The following is a 13,299-nucleotide window of genomic DNA, read 5'->3' as shown; positions in this document are numbered from 1 at the left end:
GCACACATAGAAAGAGCAAATCGCCATGAGTGATTGTTTACGTACAGGATGGTGGCCCTTGGAATTTTATTGGCGCGTGGCGCTGCCAAATTTGGGGCAGCTCCCCGCTCCGACAATTTCTAGTAAATATGCCCCCCAGTTAAACCACAAAATTATGTGATGCTGACCCAGCACACTAATCAAACACCACATGCTAGCCATATGCAGCCATTCAAACGGTTATGATAAATTCCCTGGTCAAATGAAAGAGTTTCTCACATCACTCATCTGACGGTCCACGCTTATATTTGGGGTAAAATGCACATGGAAATTGATCAGCCAGATTAACTTGTTGGGTGAGAAAATCCTGATGTTTCCTAATTTCAGAGAAAAGTATTGTTATAAGTGCTCAAAAATTACATTATGGTTGAACAACTGATTCTTGATTTGCACATAATTTTGCCTTCAAGTTTGATGGTACAATAGATTTCTTTCTTTAATGTTTAGTAAACTACTTACGACAAAAGTCAGCATTCCTCCATTCAATGCAGATATTGAATTTGTGACACATGGATGCATAGGTGGACAAAGCAATACAGGGACTCCGTATGTACTCTACGTCCTGAACCCACAGTTCGCAAAAGAATTCTGGTGGAACCTACATGAAAGAAGAGAATCACATGGCTACATAACAAAATATGTTTGACACAAAATGTTTAATTCATTTTCATAGTCACCGACATTTTTGCAATCCTCTTTCACAATTTTTCCAACATTTTCCAAAACGGGTCACTATTTGAGTAAAGCAAATTGTCATTAAATGTATGGGAGTCATTTTTATTCGAGTGAGCATTCTGCCATGAATTGGTGGCGCTCCCACACCACCAAACACATTGGCCCTCATTTATGAGGTTTTGGCATAAGGCAGTACAGCAAGTTACCTGCTTCAAAATGCGAGCGCAGGAATGCACTTGATTTATCCAATATGGTGCACCCTGTCCTTTCCCCTGCGTTGGCGCTATTTCAGCAGCCTAGCGCCAATGCAGTCACCCTTGCACCTGTGTGTTGCAAACAGTGACTCTCTGGTGGAGCAAGGGGCTCAATAATATACCCTGTGGTTTCCACACCTTGGGGAACCACTGGGATTCCAATGATGGAGCCTCACCTGGCTCAGCCATCAGAAAATATTATATATAATGGTTTGGGGAAAAGTATAATGCCTCCATGTGCAGGGAGAAAGATTCCTTTAGGTTAATGCCATTTATTTTAATTTTGTTATACAAACAAGCGTCCACTTTGGGAATTTGTCTAAAACAAAAAGAATACAGAGGAATTAAAAAAATGTCACTCATTCAGCATTGAGCCCTGCCAAAAGCGCATCCCTGCACCACTGTATGCACAAATCTCCACCATGCAGACAGAGATCTCTAGATATCGGGAAAGGGATTTTATTGACTGGTAGATTTGCGACACACATAGTCTAAGTCGGCGGATATAGGGAAACAGGGAAACAATAAAATCGAGAGGGACCTTGGTAGATGACCACATAGTTATTTTGACATTACATATTGCAGCACTTTAAAATACATTAGATTCCATACGTTGTTGTTTATGACAGCTTCAACGAACGAACAAAGCTACTGAAAACACAAAGATAGCTATGGGTTACACTTTTTTGTATTTAGTCCATAAGGGAAATAAAGTGCTCAGTGCTCATTGCAGAGGAGTGCAAATGAGGAAATCATGCAGAACAGTTTTTCTAAAGAATCAGTACTGACTCCAATGTTTTAAAGACAAGTGGCACATGAGGTTCAAGAAGCAGGCAGCCAGGCACCCAATAGTGACCGAATTGTGGAATTGTATGTCTAAAGATCCAGAAGAGGTTGTACTGCGTAATGTGCTGCAACCATCCAAAGAATGGATGCAAATTAGCCCTAAGTGACATTATTAGGGCCCTCTGACAAATGTTTTCCTGTTCTCACACATTGTTTCACAGAGCATGTAGTAATTTACCACTAGATTAATGCCAGCTTATTTCTTGAAGTTTATCACTCACAGACCCTAACTCTGGGATCCTTCACAAGTATGACTTTATCCTGATGATGCCCCAAAAACTGTTTCCATTCAATCGAAATGTCAACTTAATTCAATTTGCATACCACTACATTTGGATCTCACATCTGTGACGCTCTGTCCCCGTGTTAATGTCTATGAATACTGATGTAAAGTCTGGTTGCCCAAGGGGTCATGTGTTGTCTCCTAGCCTCAGAATGTGTGTCTCTCTGTGCAGTGTCCAAGTACTTTTCTATCAGTCTGTGTCAGTGAATCTCTCACCTTGTCTCCCTGTGTCTTTACCTGTATCTCCCAATACCTTTGTCTGTCCATGTTCATATATGTGTCCCCCTTGCTCTTTTTTTCCTTGCATGTGTCCTTCTGTGCCCCTGGTATTGGTGCCTGTATCTCTCCATGTCACCTTCCTCCCTGGGTTCATGTCTTCCTGTGACCATGTGCACTGAGTTCTTTATAAAACCCTTTGGCGAAAGCACAATATAATTATCAGCTTATCAATTCTCCTGTTTTGACAGGCTTAAAGTGGTCGGCACATTGATTGACAATCATTTACCTTTATTCCATTAAAAGCAGCAGTATCTTATACAATGTTGCCAATGCAGGATCCCATTTAATTCTCACCAATAATTGACCATACTGATCCAGGCTACCTTCATTGGGAAAAGGAACAGTTTGCAATTCAGGAAATATGTATTTTCCAGTGCAGAGTTTGCTATTTCATTCCAAAATTAGTCAGACTGTAGTCAGGGCAGGTTATTTAAACCACCATTTGACCTGCATTTGTGGAACAGAACAACCTCTGCACATGCTGGCCATGCCTTGCCCACCTGGCTCCCCGGCTCCATCCTCACTATGGTGGGTAAACGAGCGTAAGACACAAAGCTAAATTCACTCAAAGAGTGTATGCTGAAAGCACCTACATAAAGTGGAACTAAAAAGAGGCCCATGCACATATCTGATCATTGTCCAAAGAAAACGAAAATGAAATGGTACCTAGTAAAGTAAGGTGCATGGGTGTCTTACTTGAGTGAAGAAGAACGTCTTTAAGGGAAGACCCCATAACTAATTTGCCATCAGGAGACCAAGCGGCATACATCCACCCCTCATCATTCTGTCTTTCTTTCCCGCTGTGCATTTTTCTATTTATTATGTGCTGTCTGTGGTTTAAAATTGCATCGGTGTATATCAATATGTGTTTTGTTTGCATGCATGTTCTCTATATCTATTTGTATATATGGGTAGATATATGTTTGTCTGTGTGCCAGTGTATCTAATGGCAAGTATGCACAAGTGTCTGTATGCTGTCTGATGATGTGCGGCCTGTGTCGCTTAGTGCACGTAAGTCTCTGGCACTGCCTGTATATATATCGGAACTTGGTCCCATTCTCACCCGTAAAGAACACACCCGCAACCTCAGCATCATATTGGACAGCAAACTCTCAATGAAAAGTCAGTTCAATGCCGTCTCTTCAGCATGCTTCCACACTCTATGCATGCTCAGCAAGGTTTTTAAATTTCTCCTCATCAGCACTAGGAAAACTGTGACACAGGCCCTCATCACCAGCCAGCTGGACTATGGCAATTCACTCTATGATGGTACCTTCACCAAACTCAGGAAAAGACTCCAGAGGATCCAGAACGCAGCAGCCAGGCTGATCCTCAACCTGCCCAAGAGGTCCCACATCACCCAGCACCTGAAAGACCTCCACTGGCTCCCCATCCAGAAAAGATGCCAATTCAAGGTTCTGACCCACACTTACAAATCCCTCAATGACCAAGGACCCGCCTACATGAACAACCAACTGAATTTTCACCAACCTCCCAAGAACCTACGCTCTGCTCACTTCGCCAGCGCACAGATACCATGCATATGCCGCTGTTACTCTGGAGGAGGCTCTTCTCCCATCTCACCACCAAGTCCTGCAACACCCTTCCCCTCCACCTCCGTACTTCACACTCGCTGACCCGCTTCAGGAGGGGACTCAAGACCTGGCTCTTCGACTGGGGAAACATCCTTTACAACGCAACTTTTACCACGCAGTGCTTTTACATCACTACTTTTACAACGCAAACCATTACAACGCATTGCGCTGGGGGGCGCTCTAGGATAGGGAATAGATTTAATTTACTATCCAACACCTTCCCTAGTGTCCACGGGGACTGGAGTTGGAATAGTAAATTAAACTATTCACTATCCAGCACCCCAAAGCGCTATGCGTTGTAATGGTATGCGTTGTAAAAACCGCATTGTAAAAGCATGCGTGGTAAAAGCATGCGTTGTAACGTCATACATCCCTTCGACTGACACCCACAGCACAGCACCTGGATACACTCTCGGGTGTTATGCCACGCTATATAAGTACCGCTTGATTGATCGCTCGATTCATATATCCATTGGTCTCTGTAACCAGGTTAGTGAATGTCTGTTGGTCTTTGTTCATAGGAACTTGTCGGTCTGTTGCTGTTTATGATTGGATTACTATGGGTATGCTGGGTGGTCTTACCAAGTAGCTGTGGGTCGGTTTCCCTTTCTTCATTGGTTTCTGTATATTTTCATGCGTACATGATGTGTGATATATGTGTGAACGCATTCATGTATGTTGTGCATCTACGCATGCATGCATGCTTGTGTTGTGCAGTGTGAATGTGTTCATGTATATTGTGTAAATTTGAGTGAACATACTGTACACAACTTTCTGTTTTTATAAAGAATTTTTTGTTTGGATTCATTATAGCACATCAGATTTTTCTTTTACCCACACCTTTCGTTTTTTCTACATTCTTCAGCAAAGAGGTTGTCTCTTGAAGAGTCAAAGTAGTGAGGAATTGTACTTCTTCCCCTTAAACAGTTTGTTCAGGCAAAAGGCTAAACATTTAGGGGCAGATTTACACGCCCCGTACACCACCTTTGCGCCACTTCTGTGATGCAGCGGCGGCGTAAAGCTGGCGCCATGCTGTGGGGGATTTACAACGTGACGAATCTAGGGAGATGTCTCACGTTGTAAAGTCCTGTGCCACATGAAACCTGCCTCAGTCACTTTTCCGACCCCGCTGCATCAAAACCTTGCGCCTGCTTGAAGCAGGCGTAAAGTGTGACGCACCATGTGGAAGATAGGCCGGGTTGGCACAGTGCTGGAGTTGCGTCGCGCCCGCAACACAACTCCAGCACTGAGCCAACTTTACGACGGCAGATGTGACACGCATCTGTTTATCCTTGCGGCGCATCTGTGGTGGCGCAAGGGTAAACTTGCGTCACGCATCCTACCTGGCGCATCCCTGCTGATTTGCAGGGATGCACCAGAAAATGGTAAATCTGTCCCTTAATTTGTTAAAGTATGATGTATAAACGAATGAATAAACATTGTTTTGTTAATGTATTACATGCGTTAACCCCTTGAATGCTCATGACGAGGTCAGCTCGTAATGAGCAACGGCGCTCCGGTGCTCATGACGAGCTGAGCTCGTCATGACCATGCCCGTTCCGTGGAACGCTCGCATGCTGGGCTGATTCCCCTGCAGTGCTGAGCGTTCCAATGGAACGGGTGTGACCATGACGAGCTCAGCTCGTCATGAGCACCGGAGCGCCGTAGCTCATGACGAGCTGACCTCGTCATGAGCACCGGGGCGCTGTACGCGCCCCCCGCCCCCCAGCACAGCGGGGGAAACAGCCCCGCACGGAAGGGGTTAACAAAGGCTCCCATCGTCCTTCCGATTTAGGGAACAATTTTTGAATGAATTCAGAGCCAGCATCAAGGATATACACTTTCAATACACTTGGTACCCGCTATAAACCCAGAATTGTCTATTTTAAGAATATTATTAAAAACAGAAAGGATATCCCTTCTGTTTTGTTGGTGCACTGTTCACATAGTGTAATTTAGCCAGTGGCAGTATGCTTTTTAGCTGGTAAAGGTACATACATAAGAGTGGCATCCGCTGAAGGCGTGGTTGGCCAGCATCATCATACACTCCGAGCAGTCCTCGACTGAGCAGTTGGCATCCCGGTACCTCTGCTTTCCCACATATTTCAAGGTGTAGGGCAGGAGCCAGCTGTCCAGAAAGGTTATGGGGTCATCCACCGGACTCAGAAAAGCTCCATTAGGCAGCACTAGGTCGTTTGTTAAATTCCCATCACAGAGACCTGCGTTCAATCACATGAAAACACGACATTGTAATGTAAAACAGGAGCAATCATTCATAATTATTCCTTAAATGGCGTGATTCAGCCTGTGCAGTCTTATTTCATGTCGCATAATTTTTGTACCTCTATTATACTAATGACCGATCGTATGCTTTTATTGTAATTACTAAAAATACTTCGAACTATAAATGCAAAATAAGGTGAGGTAAACAAAATCTAAAATGTTAATAAGAAACTAATCCAAAATCAGAGATCAGATGCAATGTAACTTAGACACATATCAAAGTTGGGAAGATTCATGATCCTATAAACTGAAAAGTGATTTGGGAAACGATACAACAAAGGACTGTCATATTTCGCAAACACATAAATCTTATATTTGCATTTAAAAAACATATGCTTTTACCATTCATGCATTTTCAACGAATTTCGTTGTAAAAGCATGTGTGGTAAAAGCATATACAATGTAATGTCATGGGTTGTAATGGCATTGCGGAGTGATGGTAGATGCGTTGTCAAGGTATGCAGGGTGATGGTATGGGGGATAAAAGATTTGTGGTAATTGTTGTTTACCATAAATAATGTGGTAAATCTCTACTGTAATGTGAAGCATAAAAGCAAACATACCCCATGGCTATCATTAGGTGAGCAGAGTGTAATATGCTATTTCTTACCATTTCTAAATGTGGGAAGCGATTTACCCTGTGATGTCGCTATAAACAAAAGTACTTAATCGTAAATAGAGATGAAAGGGTGAAACCCAAATCCAAGCAGTGTGCTAGAATTACAATACGTAAGCTTGTGAGTATGACCCTAGTTCCTCCTCATATATATATCAATATCAATACACGTCAATAATTTTATTGTAAATGTTGCAGTGATATTATCAACGATGTCATAGAAAGTGTCATGACTGATGTAATATATGGGGTAATTATCTGTGCATGTCAACTATAGTTACCTTAGAGCTGGGGTTACCTAGGGATAGGGCTCCCTTCCCGCAGCAGAGCGGGCATGAAAATCACTTGGTCCCAGGGTTGTACATCCCAGGACATCACAGGACCCAGCCATTGGGCATAGGGTCCCCACAGGACCCAGCCATTGGGCATAGGGTCCCCACAGGGCCATTAATGGCTCCAGGAGGGGAGCCTTGTGTCCACGCGGAAGCTCCCTGCGGCAAATGTTTATAAAGTAATCCAGGGAGGTGGCGATCACTGGGGCATTTCAAAATATGTATGTGGACTGGCCCGCTTGTGCCCTGGGACCAGCACTTCCCCAGGGCAAATTCTAGTGAAATAATGAGGGGTGCCAGCATGGCCACCCCCACAGGCTTGGGGACCACACCCTCCCCAGGGCACTTATAAATATGTATGCGGGTGGGCCCGCTGGACCCGCCTGCACCAAGGTGCCACCACCTCCCCAGGGCTAAACATATCAAATGGAGACAGGGGCCACGTGTTCTCCCGGAGCCCCGGGGACCGCCACCTTTCCAAGACATTTCAAAATACGAATACAGGTGGGCCAACTGGGCCCGCCCATGCCACAGGGACATCCACCTCCAGAGGGCAAATTATAGTAAGATAATGAGGGGGGGCTGCGCATTCCCCCAAAGGACCACAGACAGCCACCTCCCCGGGGCTAACCATATAAAATGAATAAAGGGCCACAAGCGGCTCCCTGCCAACCCGGGGACCACCACCTGACCAGTGCTAAGTTTTACGATGGATCGGGCCACATGACCCTCCCTCATGGAGCCATTTATGTCCCTTGGGACTGCCACTCCCCCATGGCCAGCTCCTGCTACCTCCTGAGGTGCCCACACTTGGTAGGTGTTAGAATTTGACAGCTCCCGCCAAGCAAAAGCAAACATAACTCCGATTTCTGCAAGTCTGAGCAATTAAACAGTTCAGGTTTGCAGAAAGCAGAGGTTTAATCTTTTTCCCTGTATGCAAATATGTGTGTAGGTATACAGATTAAAAGATTGCTCTATGAGACAGGGAAGCTGCCTTTCAGCACCCTTCTTCCTGTCAGAGCAATGCAGGCTCCCTCAAGAGATAGGGAGCTGGCTGGGAGTGTTGGGGCCTTGAGGCTTTCCTCACAGTCCCAATTGCACACTGGGTGCGCTGTGGGCACACAGGTGACATGGCTAGGCCCTGGGGGTTGGGATTCCCAGGGCCAAAATCATCCCAGGGAGAGAGGCACGCAGCCCCCCTCCCCTTATAAAAATATAAACTAAAAAAAGGTTGGGCCCCGGGGGATAGAGTCCCTGGACCAAAATCTGCCCGGGGAGGGGGGCCACGTGGCCTCCCTCCTGTAAACATTTAAAATATAGGAGCAGAAAGAGGCAAAATAAAGCCAGCAAACAGCAGAAAGAGACAAAATAGAGATCAGAAATTAGCAAAAATAAGCAAAATAAAGGTAAGAATCAAACATTAAGAGGCACAATAGAGATCAGAAATGAGCAGAAAGAGGCAAAATAAAGTTCAGAAATGAGAAGAAAGAGGCAAAATCAAGGCCAGCAGCGAGCAGAAAGAGGCAAAATAGAGATCAGAAACAAGCAGAAAGAGGCAGAATAAAGGTTAGAAATTAGCATGAAGAGGCAGAATAAAGGTCAGCAACAAGCAGGAAGAGGCAAAATAAAGTTCAGAAGTGAGCAAAAAGAGGCAGAATAAATGTCAGCAACAAACAGAAAGAGGCAAAATAAAGTTCAGAAGTGAGCACAAAAAAGGCAGAAAATGAGCGGAACCAACACAGGCACTAATTCAACCACTCACATTACTACTTAGACACTCTCATAGCCATTCACAGACCCATTCACTCATGTACCCACTCACAAACTCAGATGCGTACACCCACTCATAGACACAGTCTGACATGCATGCCCCCACTTACAGAATCACTCATACTCTCTCTCATCCACTCACCGATCCACTCAGAGCCTACGCACTGACTTACAGACCCTCTCAGACTCACACACCCACTCACAGACACGCTCAGACACTCATATAACCACTTACAGCCACACTCATACTCTCTCACAGCCACTTACAAACCTACTCAGACAATCATACTCCCACTGATACACTCATGCACTCACTCACACACTCAGTGTCAAAGGTTAGTGGTGCAAATTATAAAATAAAATGTAAAAAACCTTACAAATTTACTTAAAAATACAACAGGTTACAAGGACAGTATAGTTAGGAAATAGAATTTTAAAAAACCTCAGAAATTCACTGAAAAATGTTGTGGTTCAACAGCAGATGGGGATTGTGCGGAGCACGAGGGGAATCTACAGATTCTCGCGTGTTGAGCAAAAAACATTATGAGGCAATTTATTAGCCTTTATGCGTCCCTCTAAGACCCCTCTAACACACCCATAGGGTCAGGGCACCTGTACCCTGACTCTTTTATTGCCTTTGCACAGAAAGTTTCAGCCCTGGGACCCGTTTACTGACAAATAAAATGGCAACTGCTACTTTTCTGTGAAGGTGCGTCCAGCCAATCAGGTCTTTGCTGTGGCACAGATGTATCTGCGGAGAGTCCGCATCCTTATATATAAAAATTTGTTTGGGGATTATTTTCTTTAAAACTACTGAATTGGTTTACTCCAAATCACTCAAAGCGTAATCTGTAGAACAAAATATATCTTTCTGTCAAATTTAATATAATTCTGTCCAGCGGTTTGGGATGTGGTCGTGTTCAAAACTCCTATGGGAATTAACAAGGAGAAAACACGTTTTGATTCCCCCCTTTTTTCTCAGCCCCTGCTTGACAGACCACCTGAACACTTTCCAGACACAAGCTGAAGTGAATGTCGAATTTTGTGGAAACATTTCGTGAAGATTCGTCAACCGGCACCAAAAAGATAGGTGCCTTTCCTATGAAATCATAAATATATGCACTAAAAAAAACAAAGGTTACAGGGACATTATGGTTAGGTTGACGTTTTACCCACACAAAACCATAGAAATTCAGAAGTTATAATTATACTTATTGTTAAGTATATCTATAACTGTTGAATTTCTATGGTTTCCTAAGGGTAAAATGTCGACCTAACTATAGCGCCCCTGTAACATTTGGTTTTGTCTGTGTCCTTCCTTTTTCTTGGCCCCAACTTAATGGATAGAAAAACATGCTTTTCAAGTAAAGTTCTAAAGCTTATAATTGCATTAAGCTGTTTTTCTGTAGCTACACAGAAGTTTCCAATGAGAATTAACATGGGAAATCACACTCTTGGGACATCCCCTTTTTGTGGGCCCCCACTTGACGGATCAGTGTGAAACCTTCAATGATGATGCTGAGTGAATGACCTTTTTAAAAAACTTTTAATGACGATTAATTAAGTGGTGCTGAAGGTATTAGTGAAACAAAACATGATGTTTCTACGGAAACTCTTACATTAGAACAGCTACACAGTTGAAACAACCACTGTGAAATGTATGTATTCTTTATAGATGATAGATGAGGTGCTAATTGAAGAAGTCTATACTTCAATTGCAGACAAACTAAATTGGGGAGCACCAACTTGAAAACTCAAGAATGGAAAAATTTCATTTTGGTGACTTTCCAAAAAAGCCTTTTCCTTGAAAAACTTGAGGAAATTAAACAAATAAATTCACAATTATGAGAAAGGAAAGCATCAGAAGAAATGGGCCAAGGAGCAAACATGGGAGGAGTAATAGATGGGAGATAGGGAAGAGATACACAGTTAAAGGTAGGGGTAGAGGTACTAAGTTACAGACTGTGGTAGAGGTACTTGGGTAATGCCAGGGTTGGACATTAAGACCAGCAAATGGAACTTAGTGTTGCAAGCAATCAGCTAGTGTAGTGACTTTGCACATTGATAAGTAGCATGGTAGGAGTGTCCCCTCTGTAAATTCATGTAAAACTATTTGTGCAAAGGAGTAAATACATTTCCTTTCCAAAGTGGGGAAAAACCAGAGAGCATCCCCATTTTTTTATTTAGGTGTTATTTGCAAAAAGAAATACATTCCTTGTGGAGAAAAAAAGAACAAATATTTTGTGTGAAGGTACACACATTATTAAACCTTTTTCCGGCATATTGTTCCATCAGCATACAATATGCAGGAGTACGCTGTGTATAGGAGGAGTGCACAAGGAAATCTATGTCTTCCACAGAGGTTCATGTATACCCTGGGAAATTTTGTGAATGCCCAAAAAGTAAGAAATTGAATTGTTAGAAGGTGGTTCTGACCATCTGACCCGCCCTGATTTTTCACTTTTTGAGCACCTAATTGTTGAGATTTTACTGTGGGAGAGCCTCATTAGTTGGGACTCACCCACAGTGAACTCATGATAAGAGAGACTGCATGTGGATTTTACCGGTGTCCCCCTGGCTTGACTAGGCCGCTTCGCTGCAGCTGGAGTAGGGGGCACTGGGCTGGTTACATGCAGACACATGTGTACATGCGTGTGCACACGTGTAGGGGCTGTGCAGTGGAGATTCCTGGCATGTGCAGCCAAGGAGCAGATACAGATGGAATGGTGTGGCAGGTCTTATGCAGGGCTGGGTGGTGACATGCATTAGGCTTTATACACTGGGAAGAAACATGCCAGGGAAAGTCAGTGTGTTTTACTGTTTTTCACTTCATTATTCTCCTATGGGGATGTGGAGCCCATGGGCTAGTTTCACTTTCCTAAGCCCTACGAATTCCAGACACGCACTAAAGTCCACTGTAACTTGTGTAAGAAGGAGTATTCTGCAGAGTCCAAAACCATATCTGTACTACTTTTGGGTCATCCAGAACTGTCATATTGCTCTGACTCAGCTCATAACCAGGGCCTGGCAGGCTGGATTAATGACCTTCCGTCCAAGGATGAAGGCCTCCTCTCCAAGAAGAGAGGACGGGTGGAGCTAAAGGGTAGTCCATCAGCAGCAGTCACCTGGTGCCAGGCACCAAGCTGCACAAGGGAGAAGGCAGCACGGGGGGATGGAGCTTTCAAAGTCCATGTAGCAGGAGACCCCTGGACGCCGCCATCTTGAACCAACCCAGAGGCCTGGGCAGGAAGAAAGGAGCAGGTGCAGTGAAGTGATGTGTCGCTGTTTGATAGGACAAACAGAGACTTCCTGCCAGCCCCCTCCCAATTCTTTAAAAAGTATTTGCAAAGGAAGAGAAGCTTTCTCTGGGGTGTGGTCTGCTGAGGAACACTGGTGCAGGAGGAGAGTCAAGCACCAGTGTGCAGAAGCCTGGGCCTCTGCGCAGGGAGAGTCCCAGGAGGAGAGCCAGGTGAAAGGCTGGCACAGGGAGCCAGTGCAGACAGCTCCCTGCTGAATCCACCCTCTGTGTGACCAGGAGGGTGAAGGAGAGTGCGCCCAGTGGCTGGGGAGCGCCACCAGGAGCAAGAAGAGGCCAGAAGTGTACAGATCGGTTCCCTGGGGGCTTAGATATGCCCCCAGACGGTAGGCGACCTTTGACCTCTAGCAGACCAACGACGAAGCACGTGGGGCTCCATCGCCAGTCTTGGATATGCCCTTGGGGTGGGTCAGGTCCCGGGGGCTGCCCCCCACATGAAGTTAAGATGACCTGTGAAGTCATGCCCAAAGGGGGGTGCCAGGAGCCCACACTGGCCCCCGAAGCCACGGGAGGTGGGGGAGTGCCATTGTGCCCGCCTTAGAGTAATCTTGGTGGCCCGGCATACCCAACTTCGGGCCCTGGTGATGGCCCTGAGAAGGAGGAGGGCGCGCTGTCGAGCAACCCCCCTAGCGCCTGAACAAAAGCCGGGGAGCGCCATCACCCTCCCGGTGAAGGTGTCTGGAAGGGGGGCCCGGGATCCCAACTCTGGGCCCCGGAGAACAAAGCTAAGTCGGCGATCGTCATCGCACTCCCTGCGAAGAGCCCCAGGGGGGTCAGAAGCCTACCCTGGCCCTGACGAAGACAATAAGAAGCCGGAGGAGCGCTGTCACACCCCCCGTGAAGACCTCCATGAAGGCGTGGCCCGGGATCACAATTCCTGGCCCTGGTGTGTCCTGCGCAGGGGGGGAGTGCTGCTGCACTCCTCCCAGGTCCGGCTGGACCAGCTGGAGTCTTCGAGCGGGCAGACCAGAACAGCTGTGCCGGCTCCTGCGGCAGCATGCGAGGGTGCAT

General features: G+C 45.4%; 1 protein-coding gene across 1 annotated transcript in view; it reads right to left on the bottom strand.

The window, feature by feature from the left end:
- The window catches only part of OTOG (otogelin), a 1,048,712-nt gene that overhangs the window by 299,574 nt on the left and 735,839 nt on the right, over window positions 1-13,299 (bottom strand). Inside the window, exons 40-41 of the mRNA XM_078682941.1 lie at window positions 5,970-6,190; window positions 499-637 (exon numbers count right to left, since the gene is read on the bottom strand). Coding sequence (XP_078539067.1) covers window positions 499-637; window positions 5,970-6,190 — 360 coding nt within the window. The remainder of the gene's footprint in view (window positions 1-498; window positions 638-5,969; window positions 6,191-13,299) is intronic.

The sequence above is a fragment of the Lissotriton helveticus genome, chromosome 3_1 (assembly GCF_964261635.1).
Source record: "Lissotriton helveticus chromosome 3_1, aLisHel1.1, whole genome shotgun sequence".
Classification (NCBI taxonomy): domain Eukaryota; kingdom Metazoa; phylum Chordata; class Amphibia; order Caudata; family Salamandridae; genus Lissotriton; species Lissotriton helveticus.
This window is presented reverse-complemented; position numbering and strand designations above follow the sequence as displayed.